Consider the following 23,121-nt stretch of genomic DNA (forward strand, 5'->3'; position numbering starts at 1 on the left):
GATTGTGCTGTCATCTGCAAAATTTATTGATTTCCCTCACATCAGAAACAATTGCCGTTTAGGTGAAGAGCGAAATGCGCATCATCAGGTCACGTCGTACTCGTAAACAATATTTGGCGGTAAATGCTGTACCAAAATACTACATGCCACAGAGTTAGTGCTTTTCATTGTGAATGCTGAATGGTTCCGTGAGGTGTGCAGTTTAGATGGTGAATCTAATAGTAAGTTACTTGTTTGAGATTTCCTTTTATTGACACTTATTAATGAAACCTTTGGGTGTCTGTCGTTACTAAAACAGTATTCATGTTTATGCTATTATTGTGTCGGTTCAGCGAGTAAATTACCATAATTCAATCTTTGCCTGTCGAAAATCAACGTATTTGGTACTTTCAAAGTTTGTAGGAGTGCTTTTCTCAATATTGCCCGTCATGGAAGCTACACATTCACCCAGGCCATTGAACTCGCTCATCTTAGCATTCGGTTCATAGGTACTGCCTGGCAGAAATTATCTTCACCAACTTTTTTCGCCGACCAATTGGACTTCGAACTCCACTTTAGCGAGAGTATGATCAGCTAGTTCGTTTAACGAGTTTTTGTAAATCTTGATAGCATCATTTATTTTGTTTACCGATATCGATACCTGTGCACAACATCCATGTATATGTTGTGTTATGAAGTCATTTAAAGTTTTCGATGCCATTTAAGGAAATAATCGTGGGGCTGGGAATATATGGAGACCCTAAACAGGTACTCCGTCTCACGCCCTTGGCAATAGGACATTATCCCGAGGGGTTATGAGGAGCAAGCGCACTTAACAGTATTTCTAGCCTTATACCCAAGGACACTGCCCCAATCAGTGATTCAGTTTCTTGGAATTCCCCCCCCCCCCCTTAGAAATCAGTCGATTCATTTATTCATCGTAAGTTCTTATGAAAAAAATATTATTTATCATTGCTTTTGAATCCCTGGTATCTTTTATTGGCATTTTATTCTTAAGTCTGTTTGGGTGTTATTCTGATTTTTTCAACCCATTAAAATATTCAAACGGCTAATTTATCGGGATTTTTAATTTATTTTCATAGATAGATGGTTAAGTATTATGTTGTAGTTTTAAGTAGTCCTTTGCTCCAAAATTGAAAGGGTGATTCAAGAGAGGTTTTTGGACTACATTTGAACGTTCGTCAAGGTTCCAATGATACAAGATTCCTTCTCTACTCTCAATTAATGAGAATTTTGACACGAAATTTTGTGTTTCCAGTTATTTTAGTTAACTATTTTCAATGCTGTTCTATCATCACTCTCCTGAATTCAAAAAGTTCTCTTGGGTTTACAGCTGGGTCAGGACTTTTGCTGTTACCAATAGTGCATAAAAATTGAACCCTAGCCGTTGCAAAGCGTGAACATTCTTAGTTTACCTATTAAAAATATAATGTAAGACTGAGTTCTGTTGTGTGCTATGACTATTTAAGATCTCTGTATTGTCCTAGTATTTAAAAATTTTCAATGTAACACATGTCTTGACTAATACTGAATTTTGGTCACAAAAGGATTTCTGTGATCATGAAGAGAAGTTGTGTAACATTGAGTAGTTCTGAGCTTGTATTTATCATCTTATACATATATTTTTATAACTGTGAAGTGGTTGACTCATTATGCCATGCTTCATTTTATTGTTCAATAAGCATGAGGTCTAGTTTTTTACGACATTTTTGTATTCACCATATTGTTTGTCACACATCTTTGGAAGCATGAGTATGGTATTGCCCCATATAGCAGATAATCCTATTTACTGGACCTGGATTGTTCTTTAAAATCTTTGATAAAGTTCCTCTTCTCTTTCAGTGGCTGCTTGTGCTCTGTATTGAGCTGAAGAATATCCATCGGAAGGTATATTTTGGGGCTTTGATTGTACTGTACTGAAATAAACAATAATTACCCTTATTAATGCTTCTCAATCAGTATCTGGGTTAAATTTAGCTAATCTTTTAGCGTTCCTTTACTTTAACCTGTTTCCATGGTAATGCACCTTGTGGAATTGAAACAGTGAAAAGTCGACCTGCTTTAGTAATCTATCTACGTACTTCATGCTATCTACGTACCCAAGGTCTTTCAAGAATATAGGGATTATGCTCTAATTCAGAGTGCCATGTAACCACTGAGGAATACACATATAAAATTGAAGCCACACACTGCTGACAACTGTATCATTTGAATTGTTTCAAGACATTATAATGATTCAAATATCAGAATTACACTAACAAATCCATTTTGAAATGGTGGAATAAAGAATGGTAGATCCTAAGTTGAACGAGTGTGATAGTCTCTGATGTCAACCATCACTGCTGCCAGAAAGGTGAATCCATGAGAAATAGGAATATTACATTTTTCTCTCACATTAGAAATTTTCTTTATTAATAGTAAAGCCTTCTAGAGGAAATACTGAGGACGAGTGGGGCTTGGGTGGAATGGGCTCTTTGTGAGGAGTTGATGATGAAAACTTAGGAGGCAGGTTGTCAGATTAGGGACGGGAAGAATATAGACTTAACTGATTAAACTGACAGTTGGGAAGAATGAAGAAAAAGAAGTGAGCAAGAGAAGACTCTGTCCTTGTTGTAATTTCCAATCTGTTCATTGATAAAGCTATCAACAAAATCTACAAGAAAGCATCCGGACTGAAAAGCCACAGTGAAGCGATTAGCCCGTTGCTGTATGCCGACTACGCGACAGTGATAGCCAAGACAGACCCACCCCTGAAGATTATTCTGTAGATAATGGAAAAGACAATAATGAGCTATAAATCTGACAATCAATGCAAAGGAAACAAAGGTGGTGGTTAGCAGAGGAAGAGCAGAGGCGAAGACCAACCTGAAACTAAGAAACCAGGAACGTGAGGAGGTGGTTGAGTGTTGTGGTGCTTGAGTAGCGTTGTGATCCGCAGTGGATAGAGTAAGAAGGAAATGAAATTGTCAGCAAGACAGCCCGAGCAAAGGGAGGTTTTCTCAGAAAGAGGACTCTTTATTACAGCTGCAAGTATATGGGTTGAGGCTAGGAAGCAGTTCATTTGGGCCTGCATTCAGAGCATGAACCTTTATGGCACTGAGACATGGACAGTGGCAGCAGAAAGGGAATCAAGGTTGGGAGATTTCAAAAGTCAATTCTACGGATGAATAAAGAAGATAAAATGGGTGGAACATGTGAGTAATGTGGAGGTTCTAAGTAGAGTAAGAGATAAAGAAGCGATTAGGAAACCGTGAGTGGGTCATTAGTTAAAAATCCTATGGTTGGTTTGACGTAGTTCTCTTCTGCTCTTTTACCGGCTAACCTTTTCATAGTGGCATATTTCTTCTCCTTTGCATCCTTTATAACCCGTCCTATGCAATTCATTTGTGGCTGTCCTTAGCCTTCTTCTCTCCTGTCCTTGGTTGGCACATTTGGGTCCACATTTTATCATAGCTACTTGGTTTTTATACCAACTGCACAAAATTCTGCAATCATTGTAGAACACTACAATTTCTTTTTGAATTCCAAGAATTAAATTGCATTCCATATTATCAAGGGCTTTGCCAAGTCAACAAATGTTATGAATGTTGGGTTGTTCTTCTCCATTCTCTTTTCTATTAACACCCTTGGAGCAAAAATTTCTTCTCTTGTGCCCATGCTTTTCCTAAATATGAATTGGTCATCATCCGGAAAATTTTCTGGTCGTTGTTCTTTCGTCCTGTAGGCGATTCCTATCAGTATCTGGTGGAAGATGAGATGAGTTTATTGGTCACATCATGAGACACAGTGGCCAATAATAAAAATTATCATTCAAGGACAAATGGAGGGAATAAAGGCAGAGGTAGGCCTTGCGTTAGGTACATAGAGCAGGTGATGAAGAATTTTATGAATGTTAAAAGACTAGTAGATAAGAGAATTGAGTAGAGAGCTCCGTCAAAGCAATATTTGGCTCAATGGCTTTTGATCATGATGGAATAGAACAGGTCTGTTGTGCATTATGGAGGGCTGCTGCAGAGGAGATATGGGAAATGTGTGATAAATACTTCATGTAAACCTGAAATCGGTGGGAAAATACTGCTACAATAATTATAAAAAGTGCTCCATCTTTAAAAGGATCATTCATCTTCAGGCAAGTTGAGAGGAAAAAAGTTTTATATTGCTAATTTGTTTCACAGATGGACCATAGATGGGTTATACCACAAGTATTGCAGGCATAAGTAAGAATGATGGAACAAAATAAGGGAGAGAGATTTAAAAAAAAAAGGTTCCCTCGAAAGTATTTATTCCAGTAATTACAATTTAAAAGTTACCCAAGTCAGTTTTAAAAAACTGATTGAAGCATAATTTTTGCTTTGAAAGAGTCATTGCCTAATTTAGAAGAGTTTTGAAACTTTTTTCCTGGATATAGACAGTTACTTATACCACTTATTTTATAAGAGCGCGACCCGGGTTTCAATGAGTAATCATCATCATCAGGCAAATAAGTGGTATAAGTAACTGTCTATATCCAGGAAATAATGGAATACCACATAGTTAACCAAGAGTTAGTGAATTGAGTTTTGAAACGTCAAAATTCAACACGTTAAATTAATTTGATCGTCCAGGTTTGTGTTGCACATAAAAATGCTCCAATATGGGGAAGGACAGAAGTCAATTCATCTAATTGCATAAGAGAGAGAGGTGAGGTAGACACCTTTCCATTTCTGAAAGTCCTCTACTTATTAAAAAATTAATTGTATTCCTTGTGTCCTAATTTTTCCATTGGTGTCCTTACTTGCCGATATTACTCGTTGAGAATTCAACTCGGTGTGACCTGAAATATTTTTTACATAGAGCCTCTCACAGTGAATCACATAGTCATGCTGAAAGCCGCTTGCAAAGGAGTTTATCATTGAGATGCAGCTTCTTCATATCAGTGACTCTTTCGGGGTTGATAAATGCGAGTTGAAACATGTCGGGGATTCTTGTCCATTGCTTCAAGGAGAATTTATGTCATTAAGAGCGAATAAAAATAGGTAACCACCACACCGTGGGATGGCTGAGGGCTTCCCAATTGTGTGAATTTAATTTGACTGAAATATATTGTACAAGTTACTTTTTTACTGTATGTTCATGGTAAATCAATATGTATGTACTTCAAAAAGAAGTGGAATACATTTTTAAAATAATCTTGCATTTTATCTGCTCCGGCTCATTAAAAATGTTACTCACTAATTGAAAGGAGAGTCAATTTATATGAAGATTTTTGTCATGGAACTTGAATGCAGGAACTTCTAACAATCCTTATTTAGCAATAGGTGAAAAACCGGTAGTTGTAGAGAGGCAATGGTATGGAATTTTGCAAACCATGAGATATCAAAGGAGTTGGTGTGGTGGATTCCCTCCTTGTTGGCCAGAATTCAATTCCCAACACTGTCAGTGGTCATTCAGAGACTGCCTGATCTGCTTGAGTGGTTCATGGCGGGCACTTCAAGAACAGCACTCTTGTCTGTCAAAAGGGACATGGTCTCCATGGCAACTGTTGTTGAGCAGACTTATGGCGATGCTGGGTTTTTCTACACCCAGACCTCATGCCAAAAATGGCCTCAGCCAATGGTCACCACCTCTAAAAACCAACCAATAAAATACCTAAGAAGCTTTGACTATTTCCCTCAAAATAGAAATTTTAGAGTGAGATTTGCAACCCAATATAAAGCTAAAATTTTGGACAATATTCCATAGTTACTTAAAATTGTACCAACAACAAATCAAATGTAATTAATGTTTTCAAACAAGAAGTTAGAATTTGATAATAATTTCAGGCTTTATTTGGTTAATATCTTTTCAAAATCATAAATAACTGTATAATACATCATAAGGTTCCCTATCAATGTTTGATGGGCAGCACAGGTTTCATGACATAGTTTCATCTTCAGGTCAAACTTGCAGTTGGAATTTGAGAAACATTGGGTTATTTGGAGGAAGCGCTTGATGATTACCTGAGTGACCAGGAGTCAACCATCATATTTAGCCTTTGTGGACTAAGAGAAGGAAGTTGATACCAAGGTGTAGCATTAAATGTTCAATACAATGGGTAAACTTGTCTCTGAGATGCGTAGCTTGAGGAGGATGGTGAAGATGAAATGTATGGATCATTAGACAAATGTGGAATTAACACAGAGTGTGGGAGGGCAGAGGGCACAGGAGAGAATCGAACTTCAAAGAACATTCAACCAAAAAAACATATTTTTGAAAGCTGCATGACTGATTCATTTAAAATATCTTTGAGACTGAGAGGCAGGCCCAAGCTTTTTGGGGAGTGAGGATGGAGGGCTCTGGACTTGCTGAAAACCAACCAAAATGCGAAAGGAGAAGTATAGCCTCTGGGAAATTCACTCCCTTTCAAACCTCTGTGGTATGCACTTCATTAAGCTAGCTCTCTTGCCAGATGTTTACGCCATTCTTTCATTTGTTGCGTCATTGGAATCGCTATCCAACGGCCCTTGAAAATTGTCGAAGTAAGGAAGCCAAGCTGGAAGCAAAAGGACATAGGAAAGGGTAGAATTTTAGCATACATCCCTTCAACCAAGCCGCTAGCCGGGTTTGATTAGAGGTTTCTGCGGCATTTCTTCATGTGAATCTCGTCTTCCGGATGTTCCTCCGCGCTGAGTTGTCCATAGGTGACGACAGTTTCTCCAGCCATCCTGCTAGCGTCTTCAGGTCATAAGTAGAGATGCGTGAAAATCGCAAATGCGATGTGCGCAAATAAATGCGACATAGATGCAATGACTGGACTTTTATGATATTTTTATGCAAATTTGCCTTTTCGACGGCAAAATTCGTACAATTTGTGCCGAGCGCAGTTTAAATGCTTCGCCGACGCTCACCGCTTAAAGCATGTGAGCAACTGGCCAGCTGCTAGTTGGCTGGGACTCTACGTGGCCGCGAACTACAAGTGGGCGGGGGCAAGCTACACCTCCGCCACTATATGTCTTATTCCTTAATTTATCATTGTTCTACAACATAATTATTTAAAGTATTCTGTATTTTGTCATATAACTGTGTTTCACTAAATTTTATCATCATCTACCTCATTATGAAAATAAAAAATAGATGCTAAAAAAATGCGATAAACTGTTATTGGAAGTGCGATTTTCACGTATCTCTTGTCATAAGTGATAAAATTTGGCAAACAACCAAATTTATGCATCGCCACTTCCGACCTGAAGTCGCCAGCAGGATGGCTGGAGAAACTGTCGACACCTTTGAACAACTCAACGTGAGGAACTCCCAGAAGCGGAGATGATGAGCGAGCAGGAGTTCCCACTCTTTTAAATGAGCCACGTGGTGGCTCATGGATAGAGGTTTAGGAGACAGCCTTTCGTTTACATTCCCTGACAGTCATTTGAGGCAATGCCTGCCTCTCCCTTCTCTCCCACCCCTCTCTCTAAAGTGTCGCAGATCCCACCTCCTGCCACAACATCACTCGAAACATTCTGAGCTTTCACAAAATGCCAGATGCAGAGATATTGAAAAGGATCATAGTATTTCTTGATTATTCTTCGACATTGTGGGCACTAACCAAGGCCATTCACCAATGTGATTCCTGAGAAGTGGTCTTGAAGGATAAAAAACACGATGAAATACAATAGTATTGCCATTCACACAACCTAAATTGGTGGAAATAATATAAACTTATGAATTTTAATGATAATGCTGGTCAAATTATAATTAAAATCCATTACTGAAATCCACAAGTTTCAATCATTTGCATCATTGAAAACTTTCATATAACTACCTCTAAAACAATTCGATTTACCTAAATGGGCATTTATATCCTCAAAGGCTGATGACAGCTCTTCCCACGTGACGTGACTCAGACGTTTTCTCAACAATAGGAATGTAGGGTTAAAGGTGAGGTTAAAGTTACAGTTAACGGTTATAAATCTATTCAAAATCAATACTCTCATAGGGAAAGATATTATTCATCACAAAGAGTTACTTTTGTCAGTAATAACAGCAATGTCCACTGTAGAAACCTGAGATTCGCACCTGTAAAGGAGGCAATTTTTAACTATGCAGACCAGAATTTTCTAATGCAATTTGGTATGGTTAAATATTATGCAATCACACTGATTTTTTTCAGTGGTTTGTTTACTGATGAAACTATGTACATTAAAAAAATTCATCTGCACTAGTAACTTCAAAATTAATTTGGGGCCTCGGTGAGTCTGGCCATGTCATGAGAGCGCTACAATGCAGGGAAAAATTGGTCGTGAAGCCCTCCAAATAAGACCAACATGCAAGAGAAGGGGGACACGTGGAGATCAAGACGGGGAACAAGAAACCAAGGGAAGTGAACGTGGGATAGGGATCAAAGGTTGGGTGCAGTACTTCAATCTGTGATTGTAATGCTATGAATGCATTGACATTTGTGGCCGTGCATATCTATCAATGGGAGATTGATGCCTATGAGCCAAATTGACGCATATAGCACAATACCCCCTCAAATGTTAAATGTGCAGCTATTACTCTATATGAATGACAAAGCTTGAGAGTTGCAAATTTTTTACTTCTGACTATTAGGACATTTTAACAGTTGCATATTCAAAAAGTTGAATGGTAAGAAATACCATCCTCAAAGGTAACATAAATATTTAAATTAAGTAATAGTTCAACAATAAAAAAATTAGGAATACTTTACTTTATCTGACATTTTGGCAATGAGTTGGCATTGGAAGTTTATCAAAATTCAATTTTATATTTTCTCAAGATGACAAAAATCACAGTGTTTTGCTATTTGTACTTACTGTCATTATTACATATTTTGGAAATCTGTTATTTCCAAGGAAAATGACAAGAAAATAAGAAATGTCTTTATCACAAGCAGGAAGTAACTGGAAGCCATGAAGTATGGCCACTGAGTGATGAATAATAGAAACTCATACGAAGGACCTGCTGTCATGAAAATAGAATATGGAGAAACAATAGGTGTACAGTATTTGTTATGAATATGCTTATTCATCGGTCGGTGTCCATGTGTCAGTACGTACAATACTTTTTTAAGCTAAAGGAAAATATGAAAAATCATGAAGGTGCCAATGATAGCACATTCCCCCAAAACCACTAATTTTACAATAGAGGATTCTCCAGAAGATGTGCTGTCACCCACTGCGCATGTAAATGCGTTTACAAAGTCATCACTGATTGCTATGTGATCCGAATTTGTTGGGGAAATAAGCTATGTTTAGGGTTCTTGACCAAAATTAAAATTGCAATGCTTTCACCTATCGCATTCATAACTTTCCAATGCTATTCCTCGTGGGTGCAAATATTTTATAGTAAATATTGAGACTAAATAAATTGCTCTGAGATAAATCCAATGCTATAACAAGATTTTGGGAGCAGCTGTGTATTGAGATTTGTCACGTGAGCTCTCGCGGCCATTGTAGGTCGCATCATCAGGCAATGAATGACGACATCTGATGATATGACCTGCAATGACTGCAAAAGCTCGCGTGACAAAGTGCAATACGCAGCTGCTCTCGAAAGGTTGTGATACGTACCAATGAATCTCACTGTGAAATCCTATGTTTCAAATTAAATATCATGCTGCAAAAAATTTTATACCCAATTACAAAGCTCACTTGCAAAATTGGCTGCATAAATCAAGCTATTATGGAATAGATTGGGGCTGCCTCTACCTGTAACTGTGGCTCACTGATCACGTATTATGTAATGAAATTTTCAAATTTCCTTCAAAAATTTTCTCTATGGCATCCCTTAAGGATGGCCGCCAGTTTAAATCATCAGCATCAGTGGATGCTTTCTTTGCCATCCTCAAGGCTCTCTGTAGACTTGAAGAAAATAATGCATTATGTCTTCAATTTTTAATAACCACCTTTTCACCCCCTCCACACAAATGGCTTACGGCTCAGATTGCTTGAACAATAGGGTGGTTTCCTATTATTTTTTTATTGCCTAAATCGAAAGATTATAACTCCTGGAGTACGCATTTCACGCTTTTAGATTTTTAAATGACGATATCTATTTTTCGTGATTAAATGAAAAGTGAAAAATTTCAAGCGCGCAAAAACGCGACGCGTAAGTAGGAAAGTCTGTGCGACGCATTTCTGGTTCCCCCTCTCTCCTTGTGAAGTGACCTTGATCGAGGCTCTGAGCGCTGATAGGACGCAGGATGCTAGCGGATAGCCGAGTACCTTGCTGAATGGTAGCGCTTGGCTTAAAAAAGGTTTATTAATACCTTATCAAACGAAGAAAACTTTCCGACCTTAGCCAGTTTTAATAGGTGATTATTAAGACATGTTTCCCTGAGCTCTGTGCCTCATGCATGCATTGGTAACCTCAGACGATGTATAACTCCTATCCTCTCGTGTAGAAACTAGGTCCCTGTGACGTCACGCAGAGTGGAATCGCATGGGCGCCAATCTGGCCTTTTTCAAATGAGGATAAAATTTGACCCTTGCCATTCGTCTAAACCGGTATTTCAAATACCAAATAATTTGTGTATTATTAATACACTAATGGTGGGTAACGAATCGCAATCAATGCCTATCGTTTTCTTTGATGAAGGAAACTACCCTATTGAAAATAGATGCCTTCCAGAGAGACGCAGAGAATGTCACATTTGAAGCCCACTATATTTCCAGGTCTGACAGAAACAATTAATTAAGAGAGATATTTTGCTGAATTGATAGGAATGGGAATTCATTTTTCCTCCAAAAAATAAAGGATTTTAATAAATGCTAGCCATAATTTAATTGGAGCATTCCCTTTTCATTTGTAAATGGCTGGTGTCCTAACACCCCCTGCCACACACCCATTGAGGCAGCTTCCAGGGTACTATGGAGATCAATGTGAGCGCATTACACTTCCTCCTCACCACAGGTGCGTTAATGGATTTTCCAAAGGTTCCATGGGTGCTTAGTACCACCCATTTCCCACCTATGACTTGAATCCCTTACCCAATGATTAAGAAGCAAGCGTCCTAATGAAGATGAAACAAAATTCTTGTCGTAAGATCTAAAAGTTATAGCTTTTGCCCATTGCTTATATTGGGTTTTTAGTGTTAACATTTCAGTGTAGAGAAGGGGTGGCAAACCTTTCAGTCCACCCTAGTCCCAGCATTTATGAAATGTGAATGTGTCAACACAACCCATTGCTTTCAGTGTTCTTGAGTGCCACAGTAGGTAATTGCCTCTTCACTTGGCAATTTAATTATTCACACACCACTACTTGATTTTTTAGGGTTTCAAGGCTACTATTGCGCCCCATAAAGTCCATGCCACTATCGACTACTCAATGCTCCTCACCTACTGTAGCCCTTCTCCCAAAACTTTTCCCCTGGTGGCAACAACCCATGACACATCCTGAGAAGACCCTTAGCCCTGGGGAAACTATCCTCTGACACTCCAATGTTTGATACAGTTACATTTCATAATGTCCGCCAATAACCAACAATGAATTTCACTTTCAACTCTAAGCAAACGAAATACATACATACCTGATTTAATGAAATATGTACGTGGTTTAAGGATTCAGCCGAATCAACATCAAGACAACTGTGTAGGCGACCCGCATAACTCCGAAGCACCCTCCTCCCCCAAAGCTAGAGTCTGTCTCCGCGCCTGCTCCTCACCCTCAGCTCACCTCCCCCAACCTCTTCGTTTCCTCAAGGTGCAACAAACTCTACCATAATTCATTATAAAAAAATGGTGAGCAAGCCCACAGTGCTGCTGTTGGCAGCAGTATGCATTTCTATGGCAAGGTGAGTGTGGTTCACATCTGAGACCAGAGGAGCCATTCGTGGAACGTTACTTGGGAATTCCACCGAGTCAGATTCTCCAACTCCATCTCGGCTGACGTTTCAATGTACAAGTCGTCCACCAAAACCTCGGCCGAGATGGAGTTGGAGAACGTGACCCGGTGGAATTCCTGAGTAACCTTTCACGATTCTATACACCGGGAAAGCCTGTGATCATTCTTCAGAGGAGACATTGTTGACTTCGGGTATTGTTGCATTTCATCATTACACTTCATTTCATGGAGGCAATTTTGCTTGTTCCTCATGTTTCTGGAGGCAGATTGAAATGAATAGTGCAAATTGGCTTCCAGCTACAAAAAATGCTGAAACACCTGTGGAGGTATTAAAAAAGCATTGCAAAAATATTGCAATGTCACTTGTTGAAAAACCTATTTTGAAATATCCATCAACTTCCATAATTGATTAAATTGTCAAAAAAGCACATTCTGTGTTGATGAAATCTTCTCTGGAAATCAGCCGGGTGATGATGGCGATTGCTGCCATCGTCTTCAGGGCGAATGATGGACCTGGTTATTGCCGGGCTTATATACGCCGTTGGGGAGGTCAGGTCGTCCGTGATTGGTCAGTTTTTTAGAGTCCTCTCCTCCTCTCAGCTTACCCATTCTTTTTATGATTGGGTTCCACGATTTGCTAAGGTTGAAACCCGCGTCCCTATTCATTTTATTATTTGTGATTCATATTTCGATAGCTTCCTTTGTAAGGCGGTCCCAATATCCCTTTGCCTTGCTGAGGATTTTTGTTTCATTGAACTTGATGGTGTGATTGTTTTTAATGCAGTGGTCGGCTACGGCAGATTTTTCCGGGTATCCAAGTCTAATGCACCGCTTATGTATACCCAGTCTTGCAACTAATTCAGTGGACTGGTATTCAGAAAATAAAAACGTCATTCCCATTGACCACTTCAACCCAAATTTAGCTCCAACGCACTTCTTGATCCTGCAAAGACATGGTATTGAATGAACAACATTTTAATCCCTTAGAAGTGGTAATGGGAAAAAAAATACATAGCTGGAGCTGTAGACTTTACAAATAGAGGAGTTAAAAAATGTTTTGGAAATTGGAAAAGTAATTTAGGTTTGATGGGAAGTCCTTGAGTTGCTTACGTACATAAAATATCAAACACAGCTTATGGCTATCAAACACATGTGGTCATTGTTGGTACCCCCTTCAACATTCAAAGTTCTGAAGTGTAGCACTAAGGAATTCTAATTGTATAAAACACTATTGACAATTGCTAGCACATCAAATAAATGTTAAAATATCCTTAGAATATTTTTATATATGTATTTGAAAATGCTCTATCATTTTCTAGGTATGGGTAGATAAATAATATCGTATGTACATGAAAAGATCCCACCTTCTGAGAAAGTCATGTAATTCATACTGATAAGAATAAATTACCTATTAAAGCCAGTTGAGACACCTCAGATGTATTCATCAAGGTACAGAAAATGTTTGTTTGACTTATCCATTGGGCTTACCACAAGGTCAATTACATAACTGTCAAACATGTCAAGTCTATTGTTGTAACAAAGTCGTCATCATGTGGTCGCATTCAGGGGGAAATTCCACATCTGTTGCACCGGTGCACAAAGTGCTCACTCACCCTAAATGCACCCATAAAGAAAAAGAGTAAGAATTTATTCTTATTCTCAATAAAAATAATTAAAGGGGCGAGGCTGAGGGAAATACAGGTTCATACACTTTGATAGCGGGAAAAAATAGTTTGTAACACAAAATTAATGCGAAACTGTGGCTCTCAAAAATTATTCAAAACATAAGCATGAATAAACACTTAAAAGTCTTTTCAAATTCATTCATGCCTTTTTAACCCATTTATGCCTAGTGTTCCATTTTTGGAACACCTGACGTGACTTTCTAATTTAATGACTACGACTCATTACACACCGATATGTTATGGTTTTTCTTTCTATACCTCTTTATAAAGGTATATTGCACTACGGGGCGCAAAGAATTAGTCAGTTTTGCCAACCCATCGTAGCCAGTGTGTTGAGAAATATCGTTCTTTTTTTTCAAGGCAGTTTTTCTGAGACCATCTCAAATGTTATATTAATAACTATTTACCATTACGCCCAAATGTTGTAAATTTTTCTCTGCATGTTCAGTCATAGTTAATCTATTGTGCTTCAAAGGGATAATTTTTAAACAATGTATTTTGTTTTAGTTATAAGCGTTTATTTAACAGTGTTCCATTTTTGGAAGCAAATCCACTACTATCATGCATGCATTCAGGCGCTCTGAAATATTCACTTTAATTTTGAATCAAATAAGCAATTAGATTTGGAACAATTAATAATCTTCCCGGTTCATTGCTGCACGCTTCTGCTCATCTCATTCATGGTTCTTATGATGAGAACTTTGACCATGCTGACCTTTTGCTGATACCGGATGGTGATACTACTGAAAATGACGGTGTATCAGCTTCTGATTCGCCTCAGCCTATTCTTGCTCAAAGAAAAAGGTAACCAAAGTTGTGCGCAACAGGCACGCAGTTAGGACTAAAGGTTAGAGGGGGTCTAGGTGCAACTAATTCTGGGGGGTATGGAATACGGGTGCCCTCGCAGGGAAAATTTTTATGGTAAATGGTTCAAAATTGTGAGTTTTACGGCTTTTGAGGGATATTTTATTAATCCTTGCACTATTTTTCAAGTAATATTTATACAATTAAGTAAAATGGATTGAATTTAAAAATTTCTCTGAGTTATGGGGGGGTTTTATCCCCCAAAATCCCCCCTCACTGCACCAATGGTGCGCAAATAGAAGAAAGCCGATCTGACTGCCCAGCCAGTAGGAGGTAGAGTTTCAGAAGAAAAAATCACGAAAATGAAAACCCCTTCCGTATATTTAGAACTCTTTCTGGGTATCGAAGTGATTGATATGATTGTCAAATATTCCAATTTATATGCTGCAAGTAAGGGCAAGTAAACCTTGAACTGAATGTTGGTGCCATTTTTTGGGAATAATTTTCCTGAGTGGATATAAATTCTGGTGTGGTGGAATTTCTGTTCCAAGATGGCATATGTTTTGGGCGTAAAGACCAAATTCGCATATTTCTCTAGTTAGAGTGCAATGAGACGTGATCGATTGGAGACAATACTTTCAAATTTGCATGTTGCTGACAATTCTAGCTTGAACCTCATGGACAAGTTTTCCAAGCTGCGACCTCTCATTGAGCAACTGAATATGATAGATGTACGCAATTTGTACCACATGAAATATACTCCAGCTTTGATTAGGCCATGATTCCCTATTTTGGTCATCACGGGTGCAAACAGTTCATTCGGGGTAAGCCTTTTCGGTTTGGGTATATATTCTGGTGTGACTGTTGCATCTTGTGGTGCCGGTGTCAATCCTTTGCAACAGTCATCAGTCGTTATTCTCAAAAGCAGAAAAAAAGATAAATACTAATCAGCCAAATTAAATCAAGGTCTATAATCAGTATATGGGAGGAGTGGACCGAGCTGATGAAAATATTGACAAGTAACAAGCATCAATCCGTGGAAAGAAATGATACTCAAGCCTTCCATTATTCTGCTTTGAGCTGGCTTTACAAAATGCATTAACAATTGCATAAAATAAACGATGTGAAGCCAATGGATCTTCTTGAATGCCGTCGCCGTGTGATCTGTCACTATATAGAGACATATGGTAATATGTACTGCTGAGCCTGGTGGGAAAGGGAGACCATCTATGAATCGTAAACTTCACTCACATCATGACGGCATGAATCATACGATTGTAAAGCAAAGAAAGCAAACTCGCTGTGTCCATTGTCACAAAAATAACACTTTTAAATGTAAAAATATGCAATTTATGATTGCATGTTAAGTGTTTACCTGGATATCACTCTTAATAGTTAGTTAATAACTGTCTGAAACTAATGTATTGCCAGTTACCAATGAGTTCCTTATAGTAGTGGATTTGCCTAGTGTTCCATTTTTGGAGCACCTCGTAATTAATAATTGGCAAGAGATACATTGTTTTTTCTTTCGGATATTGTTTTCATACGCATTTTTATATACAATATGTAAAAATCAGGTTAAAATTCGCATTTTGCAAACCTTCGGCATAAATGGGTTCAGTTGTGTTTAATTTTAACTACGGTGATATTAATTAGACCTTATCCACCGACTTCTTTTCTTAAACATTAAATTTAGTTGTATGTGATGTTAAGGTTACAAAATTTATTTCACTAAGTATTTTTTTTGTGTGTTACAGGTAAAATTCAGAGTTAGTGACTGGAGTAGCACCTGAATGATCATCTAAAGGCTGAATTTTTAAATATTTACATGTTGAAAGGTAGGTGAAGATGGAACTTATTGATCATTTTTTAAAGGATTATTTTCACCAAAAAAGCATTAACCTATGCAATAATTTTACCAATGAGCTAGTTCCCTATTTTTTTTTTTTAATAATTGTCATTGTAAAGAGACCAGTATTTTTCTGTTATTTTAACTGCCACCTATTTCTTGAAAAATATTGCCAAAAAATAAATCACCTAACCCCTGTTGTAGATGAGTTAGTGACACCATGACAGTTGAAACTCATGACGAGCATGTCACTGCCTCTCTGCTACTTGTGGGCCTTGAGCAATTTGTTGTTGTTTACACTCCTGCATTTTCCTCCCTCGATGAAAATTTTGCCCTGAACAAGTACCCACATACACTATTATAATTCATTTTCGGGTGTACGTCTGCATGCTTAATATTTAACTCAACGTTTCGTTCCACTTACTGGGAACGTCGTCAGGAGAATGAAAATATAAACATCTATCGTACCGTTGGAAAAACTGGTCCATTGTTGTAAAGGTATTTAAAAAAGTAAATAAAAATAAAATAAAAGCCAACTTCTTTAAAACATCTACTATAAAAAGGAAGATGAAAAGTGGAATATTGTTATTAAATCTTCGAAATATATCTCTTCCACACATGGCTTAAATTATATCCATCATCCCTGTTAAAATTCATAGGTCGTTTAGAAATTTCTATCGCCTCTCTAATAAGCCGTGGATAATATGCAGATTTTCTTGCAATGGCTTCAGCTGTCGCCGATCATTTTATGTCGGGGCCAGGACACAAGATCCTCCTGGATGAGGCCAAAGCCATTGCAAGAAAATCTGCATATTATCCACGGCTTATTAGAGAGGCGATAGAAATTTCTAAACGACCTATGAATTTTAACAGGGATGATGGATATAATTTAAGCCATGTGTGGAAGAGATACATTTCGAAAATTTAATAACAATATTCCACTTTTCATCTTCCTTTTTATAGTAGATGTTTTAAAGAAGTTGGCTTTTATTTTATTTTTATTTACTTTTTTAAATACCTTTACAACAATGGACCAGTTTTTCCAACGGTACGATAGATGTTTATATTTTCATTCTCCTGACGACGTTCCCAGTAAGTGGAACGAAACGTTGAGTTAAATATTAAGCACGCAGACGTACACCCGAAAATGAATTATAATAGTGCATCTAATCGCTGCGAAAACCTTAAAACTAAAGTACCCACATAATTGAATCAAAAGTCTCATTACATCTCCAACTCATGTTAATTGGCTGGTAGCTTTCCCATTTGTCCATTTCTACTGGCCTAAGTGACTGAAGGGTAAAGTGGCTGCCTGCCAACCCAAAGATCATGGGTTTGAATCCCACCTGGGTGTAACATCTACGGTAAAACCTCTATGTAGTGAACCTCTTTACATCATAAACCTCCATACTTCATACCACCCCTACGGTCCCGTCAGATTTACATGTAAATTTATCGACAAACCTCTATGTAGTGGACCTCTTTATCTTGTAAAACCCCCACTTATCATACCTAGGAGATACCCCCGAGACAGCCTAACTACCTCCGCAAATCCTACCGAACAACTAGAGACTATTAATGCAGCTGCCATTACGTATATGGAATGACATTTTCAGCAATAATAGTTTCACACTTATTTTTTTTCTAATACACCTTTAATATGCTGTAATTTTCACGTTAATCATTAGTTGTGGCCATTTTGTTCCATATGAGAGCATACCTAACAGAAAATAAGAAAAAAGGTATTTAACTATCCTAATAATTTTAAGTGACTGTTGAATTAAGAGAGATCACATAGTTTTCTCTCCAATCATGGTAAAAATCATGCGATAGCACTTGCTTCCTGTAATTATTAAATAATAAATATATGTTCACTTATGCATGCATATTTGTTTAAACACATAAATATAACAGTTTAAAAGACAGTAGTGCCTTTCATTTCCGAAGGATATGAAAAAATGGTGCCTATCACTGAAATGTCTCTATAGTGAACCTCCCTACATCAAATTTCCCAAATTTTTGTCCCCTCCATTACGATGTAAAGAGGTTTTACAGTACCACTTAGGGCATGGATATACATATGTGTTTTTCCATACTAGTAGATCCGTACAAGTAGATAGAAGGAGGAGACTTAAAGAGTCCTAAATTCGCACATGAATAAAGATAATATAACTATTGTTTCAAACTCATGAGAGAATGGTGATTATTTGTACCGTACCTTGTCTTTTTCTCTTGCATCTGCCAAATTCTTTGAATAAATATTGATTTTGAGTTTGAATAAACCACCACCACATTCCCCTCGTCTTCTGAAATCCTACCTTTCCATCATGTTCATTTAAAGAATAAAGTTCTATAAAAATTCTATTTTGAAAGAAATATGCAAAATAAAGAATGGAAGTACCTGCATATAATATTTAAGACTGAAATGGAGTATTTTATGACTACTTGCAGTGACTGATTTAACATTATTATCAAGGATTTAGTGCTATCGTTTTTAAGATAAAAAATGTCTAATTAATTATATTTTCTTACAGGAAAACTTACAAATCTTGAACTTGGCAACCAAGAAGCCGAAAGATATGAATTCCTGCCTGGAAAACAGTTGGAATTTTCACCACCTCAGCGGCAAAAAATGAAATAGAAAATGCAGCCTTCAAAACGCTCCCGGAAGTTCAGATGCAGCATATGCCAACAAGAGTACATAAAAATTGAGGAAATAAGGGCTCATATCAAGGGCACCCATTTAAAGCACTTAACTTGTCCAGTGTGCGATCGCATGTTTCTGGACATATTTGAATTAACTAACCACAAAAAGCTACATTTTCAACCTGCCCCTGATCATCTCTTCCAACCTAATGAGAGCATCCCTCAGGCCACTGTAGTGAAGGACGAGATAGAAGACAAGAAACCACCTACAAACGTGTCGAAAGAGAGCAACTTGCCGTGTAATGATAGGCCAGTGAAAGCAGAGGGCTCAACGCCTTCCCTCACCTTAAATGCTGGTTCAATTGATCTAAAGACGAAATTCCAGACGCACCAAAGTGCATCATGTAATAACCAAGAAATGGGGGCAATAGATTCATCAAGGTTAAATAATGCATTCAAAGGCTCATCAAGCAATCAAAGAGCTAGCAAAATCCATTTAGCAGAATTAGAAAGTGGAAAATCACTCAAACCCCATCCTTGCCTACCAGCAGATGACACTAATGAGCGCTCATCATTTATTTGCAATGGAGGAAGAGAAAAAGTTACTCATCAAAGTTCATCCTCCATAAAAATAGTTTTTTTCCCACGAGAGAATCACTGGAAAGTTGGAGAAATTGGTGAGTCTGTCAGAAAAGAAGCATCAATACTAGATGAGGGGAAGAGATGTGCACTGCTTCAGGATCCAGGATTAGAGATTGGGAATTCACTTAAACGTAACCCTCAGCAAAGAGCAGATGATGCCGAAGACATCTCACCATTTAGAAGTAATAAGAAAAGAGTACAGCTAACTCATAATCGTTCACCTTCTATGGAAATAGTTTGTTTCCCACGAGAGAATCGCTGGAAAGTTAGAGAAGTCAGCGAGTCTCTCAGAAAAGAAGCATCAATACTACTTGAGGGGAAGAGATGTGCACTGCTTCAGGATCCAGGACTAGAGAATGGGAATGCACTTAAACGTAACCCTCAGCAAAGAGCAGATGATGCTGAAGACATCTCACCATTTAGAAGTAATGAGAAAAGAGCCCAGCAAACTCATAATCGTTCATCTTCTACAGAAATAGTTTGTTTCCCACGAGAGAATCACTGGGGAGTGGCAAAAGTCAGTGATGCGGTGAGCAGTGCAGCGGCATTGCCAATGGAGGCGAAATGTGGCGTAGAAGAGGGTGAATCAGCATGCGGGCAGAGCGAGGAGGGATCAGAAGAGGCGGCAGCAGGGGACGAGGAGGGGGAAAGAGACGGCAGACGGCAACACTCAACTCCTCCCTTTCGGGAAGTTGGGGATGAGAAGCCAAAAGCCATGCAAGACGCTTTAGAAAATTCTCTGGGAATAAAGTACACAAATTCAACGAGTGAATGTTACCTCGAATCAAAAACTGAAGCAGATGACAAGAAGATGAATCCAAAAGAAACAACCGCAACATTAAAGATGGCTAACGCTAGTTATTATATAATCCCCCTTAATGATATTAAGTTAATTCGGATGACTAACATGATCCAACGACCGTCAAGTGATGGTTCCACAAGTTTTTACACGGTTGATGGGGAAGGAGTCAACGCTAAGTATGCAAAGCCACTGGAGTACACTTGTAATGTATGCAAGGAAAAATACAGTGATGTTGATAGTCTCCAGTCTCACATGAAGGAAGCCCATGCAAGCCATCTCAAGTGCCTCTTTTGCGATGAAACATTTGCAGCTGTTTCCGAGTATTTGAGCCATTCAAAATCTCACTTGAACATCCCCTCGCCCAAATCCAAGGACATTGGAAGTTACGATGGGAATATAGGAGACCACACGCGTAGCGATCCAGAAACAAGTGGTACAACAAATGTGGAAATGGGCAGGGTCCTCTTAGATTCAGAGCAGCAGAAAGAATCCAAACTGGAAAAGGTGAAAGAGTACAAATGTAAACTATGCAGTGAGAAAACCTCTAACCTTAATGAAATGCGTATTCATGTTAAGGAATTTCATTTGAAAAGATTCACTTGTGGGTTGTGCAAATTAAGATTTACAGATAAATATTCCTTAATGGTTCACACTGAATCACACCCTAGAACTATCAAATATGGTGATTCAAGTGCCAATATCAGCTCAGCCATGCCACCCAAAAATGTGCCTGCGGATCATTTTGATGGAACTTTGGATGAAGAAAGCAGAGGTAGCAAGTACTCTGATGCTGGTTTTATGTCTGAATCAGGAACTGAATTTCAAGTTCGTGAAAAAGCATATAACAAATGTGGTGAGTGTAACTTATATTTTGATAGTGAAACAGCTTTACAATCCCATGCAAAGACTCACAAGAAAACCATCTACAAATGTGGAGTTTGTGGACTGTCATCTCCCTCAAAAAAGCTTTTGTTGGAACATTTGAAAGAAAAAGGCCACTCAGTGTCAGTAGAATGCAATGAAGGTCAATGACCAAGGGTCTCAGAGCTCCTTCTGCCTGGCTGCTGACGAGTTCTTGATTTTGCATGTGATACAGGCCACGCAGGAGGAGCCTAAGTGTCCTTGGCATTCAGTCTTAAAAAATACTGTGAAACCAAATCCACCATTCTTTTTCACTTCCCACAACATACGTCACATTGAATCCTCACCCGCTGTCACTCACATACAGTCGATTGTTAACTTATTATGCTAATGTTGCTGAAGTGCAATTAAGCCAATTAATATTTTTATAAAAACAAAAATTTTTTACAAAGATTAAAAATCTTACTCAAAAATAACACTGGACATATCAATTGAATGTATGAATTAAAACCCTAAGAAGATGACAGTTCAACTTAGTTGGCCACATCATTAGACTGATGGCTAACTGAAGATAATCGTACAAGGTAAGTTGATGGGAAGAAATGGAAAGTGAATGCCCAGAATGAGTTACCTACGTATAGAATTGGGTAGAGATCCGTGAAATTCGCCAGATGCGGTATCGCGAAATAATGCAAAATCAGTTTAAAAAACTAAATTTTGCGTTTTATGTGATGTTAGGTGAATTAGCGAAAAAAATAAAATCCAAAGAGTCTAATAATCTATTAAAGCCTAAGCCTTCATTGTTTAACGCTGCTGACGTTCATTCAATCAATCTCATTACTATTCCAAAGTCAAATGGCTTGTTTTGTCTCGCGCACATTGATTTCGCATAATATCGCGCACTATAGTGATGTCCACACCAGAATTTGGCGTTAAATTAATCACAGCCTCTTTCTTCGCTTCACATTTGTCAATCCTGAAATTCTCGGAAATGTGTAGAATGACGTGCTTTCTCTCCTGAAGAATTAGATATTCTGAATCAATAAAGCGCTGAAAGAAATTTAACGCAGCTGCGAAAGAGCGTAAATATAAGCTCACGCGCCCGGCACGCATCAAAGCCGAGCAGTAATTCTGGTGACTCACCGTGACACAGTAAACAGCGTTATTGGATAACTTGTTGCAGGAAAAACTTAAGTGTGAGTCTAACTTACCGTACATGTCTGAATATAGTCCCCCCTTTTTTCCAAAAATGCCTGCGGTAAAAGTAAAGGGTGGGACTATATTCAAACGCATTTTTTTAACTTTTCCCGAAACTGAAGCCTCGAAATTTGGGGGGGGTACTACATTCAGAGGGGGACTATATTCGGAGATGTACGGTAACAATTTTATCGAGTTAAACACGGCCCCTGGCTGGGAATGGAAGGCCGCTTTCAGACGAGACGACTTTTCACTGGCTGCCATTCACAGCACGGCACACAGTGTGGCGAGCGAGTTGTCTCGTCTGAAAGCGGCCTGAATTTCACGCCATCGTGCCGTGAATGGCAGCTGGTGAAAAGCCATATCGTCAAAATGCAGCCTCAATGTAGCACTGACTGCAGGAGCGGATCCAGGATTTTGTTCTGGGGGGGGGGGGGGGGGGCACAAGGATACCTAGTAATACAAAACGACAGCAATGATCATGGGACCACATTTAAATCTTCCATATTTTTTAAAGGTCTGGGGGGCACGTGCCCCCGTACTCCCCCCAGATCCACCTATGACTGCCTGCATTTCTCGCCGTAAATGGCGCAGCGTCGTGCCGGTGACCGTGGCGGCCGTCAACAGCACTGTGCTGTCAACGGCGCGATTCATCCTGTTTGAAGACATCCATAAAGACCTATTGTTATTTGAAAGCACGAAGCGCTAGCAATTGGGGATGGGAAGGAAGGAACAGATAGCATAGGAGAGGGGCTGCTCATTATTAGCGGACGGATCTTCGGATATTCGGTGCTCCACTGAGCTTCAATGGAAAAAAA

The 23,121-nt window shown here is 38.6% G+C and overlaps 1 protein-coding gene across 1 annotated transcript; it reads left to right on the forward strand.

Annotated features, from left to right (window-relative positions):
* The first annotated feature begins 61 nt into the window (after positions 1–61).
* LOC124173058 lies at positions 62–21,582 on the forward strand. Its single transcript, XM_046552581.1, has 4 exons — positions 62–221; positions 1,843–1,887; positions 16,064–16,144; positions 18,690–21,582. The coding sequence occupies exon 4, from the start codon at positions 18,800–18,802 to the stop codon at positions 21,275–21,277; it is 2,478 nt and encodes an 825-aa protein (XP_046408537.1). The 5' UTR covers positions 62–221; positions 1,843–1,887; positions 16,064–16,144; positions 18,690–18,799; the 3' UTR covers positions 21,278–21,582.
* The last annotated feature ends 1,539 nt before the right edge of the window (positions 21,583–23,121 follow it).

The sequence above is a fragment of the Ischnura elegans genome, chromosome 1 (assembly GCF_921293095.1).
Source record: "Ischnura elegans chromosome 1, ioIscEleg1.1, whole genome shotgun sequence".
In the NCBI taxonomy this organism is placed as follows: domain Eukaryota; kingdom Metazoa; phylum Arthropoda; class Insecta; order Odonata; family Coenagrionidae; genus Ischnura; species Ischnura elegans.

Coding starts and splice junctions, on each gene's coding strand:
- LOC124173058 (XM_046552581.1), top strand. CDS start 18,800: ATGCAGCCTTCAAAACGCTCCCGGAAGTTCAGATGCAGCATATGCCAA.